General features: G+C 34.0%; 1 protein-coding gene across 1 annotated transcript; it reads left to right on the plus strand.

Moving 5' to 3' along the window:
* Nucleotides 1-3,844: 3,844 nt before the first annotated feature.
* Nucleotides 3,845-4,837, plus strand: LOC138092260 (olfactory receptor 5T1-like). Its single transcript, XM_068988069.1, has one exon. The coding sequence runs from the start codon at nt 3,845-3,847 to the stop codon at nt 4,835-4,837; it is 993 nt and encodes a 330-aa protein (XP_068844170.1).

Raw genomic sequence — 4,837 nt, forward strand, 5'->3', positions numbered from 1 at the left:
TCAATACTCATAGCATCTTTTAACTGAGCACGCAGTTCATTTTCACAGGTAATATGAAAGGATTTTCTTTGACTACAAAATATTTTAGAAGTGATAACCTTGAATCTTGTACTAGATTCTATGCCTTAATATTTAACTCTTAGATAAATTTTTGTTGTTGTTGATTCAGAACTGAATTAAGGATTGAGTAAGGAAATTCATGAGAACATAGTAGGGGAAATAAGAAAGACTCCCTGAATTTTTAGCCCAAAGTGGCTATAAATTAGAAAATTGTTTTAATTTCCTAGATGGAAGACAGCAGTCAAAATTAGGATATAAATAAATGGCTATATTTTTTCAGAATGATGATACTTTGTCAATAATCTGGGATCCATCTTCCCAGACTCTTTCTCTCAAAGTGAAATCAGCTAGATGCAAAAACAATTAGTTCTAATTTCCTTAATTAGTGGACAGAATCGCCTGTTTGAAGAGCACCCTGGATGAAGTAAATGACCCCATACTTTTTGTCTTTGTGTGCTAAGTCATGTCTGACTCTTTGCCACTCCGTGGACTGGCCCACTAGGCTCCTCTGTCCATGGAATTTTCCAGGCAAGAGTACTGGATTATATTGCCATTTCCCTCTCCAGGGTATCTTCGTGATCCAGGGATCAAACCCACATCTCCTTCATTGGCAGATGGATTCTTTACTACTGGCACCACCTGGGAAACTCGTTTTGTCTATCATTCCTAATTTTTCTACAATGGATAGGTAACTGCTCTAATGAAGCATGATTAAGAATAATATATGGCTTCATTCATAATCCACCTTTTGTACATATGGCTGATTCATGTTGAAGTTTGATAGAAAACAACAAAATTTGCAAAGCAATTATCCTTCAATTAAAGAAAAAATAAATTTTAAAAAGAAAAGAAAAAAATGGAGTGCAAAAAAATAGATCAGAGATATAAAGGTTTATGAGAAAGTTGTAAAGGACAAAATTATCGGGATATTTAAGTAAACATACTATTATTTTATTGATATGCCCCACATCAGAATGCAATGAAAGAAAATTTTTAAGGTGATCGATAGGATTAAATACTGGAATTCAGTTAGTTTAATTTCATGAGAATGATATTTTTAATTTACATTAAATGTCATGTAACACATAAGCTTAAGTAAAAGAAGAGCTACTTAGATTTTGGAGTCCATTTATTATCCAATGCTTTGACAAAAACTTGATTTCCTAGCTCCCTATTTATTTATAACTGCCCATCAAGTTAAAAATTTGAAGCAAATTATAGTCATATTTAATATGTATGCATCTTTCACATATCAATGATACTTTAATAAAACATTTTAATGCATTTCATAAATAAGAAATCTGTTGTCATACCATGTTCATGTAGTCGAACAAAATATGCACCAACATTTTGATCAATTTTATTCTTTCATTTGAAGGCTCAAGTTACTTTGGCTAAATCACATTAGGCGCTAAACCTGAGATTAATAGTAAGGTTCTAGAGTTAAATACAATATTTTTTATCTTCCACAATTGTGCTGTCTCAAACACATCAGTTAAATAAAAATTAGAATCAAAATAAAGCTAAAGTTTCCCTTGTGAAGGTTAGTGAACATGTATTTTAAGAATTTCCTTATTAGACAATCGATGTATTTTTCAAAATTTGCCTGCATATTTTTATTATCTTTACTGTATTTCTGATCTGTCTAATTCCTATTTTGAAACTTATTCTTGTCAATCAATATTTTTGTGTGTAATATATGGATTCTTGAAGGAGAAAGATTGATAATAAAGAATTTTAAAAACGACTATATTGTCGATACTCAAATAATACATTTAGTACACTTAATACCTTTTATGTTAATAAACTTGATAGTTTTATAAGATATTTTATTAATATAACCATTCAAACTAAACTGGAATTTTTATAATACATTTGTGTGTATATATGTGCTTTCAAGAGTAATATGTGAGTTCTTTGAATTAACAAAGAGATAAACATTTGACTTAATTATATATTATATTTGTACCATATATATTTCTTTAAGGATTAAGTAAGATTTTCCTTTTTGATTTGACAACTCCATAGGTTAAAAATTATTTATTATATGAATTAAGAAAAATTTTCACTTGAATGGTGGAACTATCTGGGAAAATGAAGACACAAGACTGTTTTTCTTCTAAAAGTGGTTTTAAGCTGATTTGCTCATTCTCTATTTGATGTATGCATGTCTCACTATAACAAAGATAGAGTACATTTCATGTTAGTAATATAAGCTATTGGTAGGTCACTGAATTCAGCTCATTCCCACTCACAGCAGATTTCTCATTCTTTTAAATACATGTTGATCTGTATAGCACACTGAAGAAAAACAGGAGTCATGATACTGAAATCTTGGTCCTGAATACAGTAAATGAAATATCTAATTGCTTCAATACTGCAGACTTTAGGTACAGATACTGATGACCTTTTAGCATTTTGCTTGTTTGTTATGCACTTTGCTTTCTTCATACTCCACTGAATAAGCAACAGTCTGACATCATGGGGAAATATGAGCCATAGTAACACACTACATTGTGGTTTATACAGTCATGTGCTTCTTTTAGCAATACCCCTTCTGAAGAGTTATTATCTGTCAACAGGAGATATTCACAATTAGTGCCATTTATATCCAAGGGTTCTACTTTCCCTGGATTCAACCAACTGTAGATCCAAAGTACTGTGAAAATAATGATTTGCAGATCATTATTACTTCAAAAAGTGAAACAAACTTGCAGCACATAACAACTATTTTAAAAGCGTTTAAATGGTATTCACAGCCTTTTAGACAACATGCACATTATATTAGGTTTTATAAGTAATCTATAGATGGGTTCAAGTATGTGAGAAGAGGTGTGTTGCTTACACTGTAAATATCTCCCCATTTTATATAAAGAACTTGTGCATCTTTCATTTTGGTATGGGGAAGGGGAATTCTGGAACTACATGCCCCCCACCTAGGGGTGACTGTATCTTATAGTAATTGTAGAAAATTCAGGTACCAGAATGCCCAAGTAGTTAAGGCACTGGACTTAAGATCCAACGGATTTATATCCTTGTGGGTTCGAATCTCACTTCTGGTACAAGTGGATCTGCTTGGACTTCCCTGGTGACTCAGATTATAAAGAGTCTGCCTGCAATGCAGGAAACCCAGGTTCAACCACTGGGTCAGGAAGATTCCCTGAAGGGAATATCTACGACACACTCCAGTCTTCTTGCCTAGACTGAGGAGTCTAGTGGGCTGCAGTCCATGGGGTTGCAAAGAGTTGGACATGACTAAGTGATATCACTATAATAATAATAATCCTATTTCTTAGTAATCTGGGGACATGATAAAGTTAAGTAATTTTCACATCAGTTTTAACATTTAAATTTAACACTATCTTATGATGTAAACGTATTTGTTCACATTCTACGAATTGTAAACTTCATGCATGCTGTAGAAAGTCTGGGATTAGCACTTAGATGTGTATTTTCTACTATAATAATTTTGGGATTAAAAACTCCTATGTTCATTTGTATTTGTGGATTTTAAGATGACATAATATGAAAGTGAGCAGTCATAAATTTAAGAGAAAATAAATTGGAAATTAAAACATGTAAACTGGCACTATTTGTAACATGAAAATGTAATCAACAGTAGTTAATTTATTTTTACAGAGTAATGCATCCACTTGGACTCAACTTTTAATCACTGGACTGTTCCCTCACTGAAAAGGATTTCTGAGACACAGACGTGAGGATATAATTGGTGGACTCCATTTTTGCCATATATTGCTTTTGGAACTTAAAAATGAAAACTGAGATGTCAGGGTCACCATCAGGTTTAGACTTATACAGGATTCAGATAAAAAATGGGACTGAGGTCACCATGTTTATACTGATGGGCTTTACAGATGATTCGGAGGTGCAAATCTTTCTCTTTTTACTATTTCTAGCAATCTATCTTTTTACAATGATAGGAAATTTGGGGTTGGTTTTCTTGGTCATTATGGATTCCCGGCTCCACAACCCCATGTACTATTTTCTGACAGCATTATCCTTCTTGGATGCTTGCTATTCTTCTGTTATCACCCCCCAAATGCTGATCAATTTCCTATCAGAGAATAAAACCATTTCCTTTCTTGGATGTGCCACACAGATGTTTCTCTTTCTTACTTGTGGGACCACAGAGTGCTTCATCTTGGCCGCAATGGCCTATGACCGCTATGTAGCCATCTGCAATCCTCTCCTGTATTTAGTTACAATGTCACCCAGAGTCTATGTGCCACTTATAATTTCCTGCTATGTTGTTGGTATCTTGCATGCTACTTTACACACAGTGGCTACTTTTACCCTATCCTTCTGTGCCTCCAATGAAATCAGACATGTCTTCTGTGACATCCCTCCCCTCCTTGCTATTTCTTGCTCTGATACTCGCATGAACCAGCTTCTAGTTTTCTATTTTGCAGGCTCTATTGAGATATCCACCATATTGATTGTCCTGATCTCCTATGGCTTCATCCTGCTGGCCATTCTGAGGATGCGTTCTGCTGAAGGGAGAAGGAAAGTCTTTTCTACCTGTGGCTCTCACCTAACTGGAGTGTCCATTTTTCATGGTACAGTTCTCTTTATGTATGTGAGACCCAGTTCCAGCTATGCCTTGGATCATGACATGATTGTGTCTGTATTTTACACCATCATAATTCCCATGCTGAATCCCATCATCTATAGTTTGAGGAACAAAGATGTCAAAGAGGCGATGAAGAAAGTGTTTGGGAAAAATTGGTTTATGAACAAAGTATACTTTTCACACTAA

This window comes from Capricornis sumatraensis, chromosome 16 (assembly GCF_032405125.1).
Source record: "Capricornis sumatraensis isolate serow.1 chromosome 16, serow.2, whole genome shotgun sequence".
Taxonomy (NCBI): domain Eukaryota; kingdom Metazoa; phylum Chordata; class Mammalia; order Artiodactyla; family Bovidae; genus Capricornis; species Capricornis sumatraensis.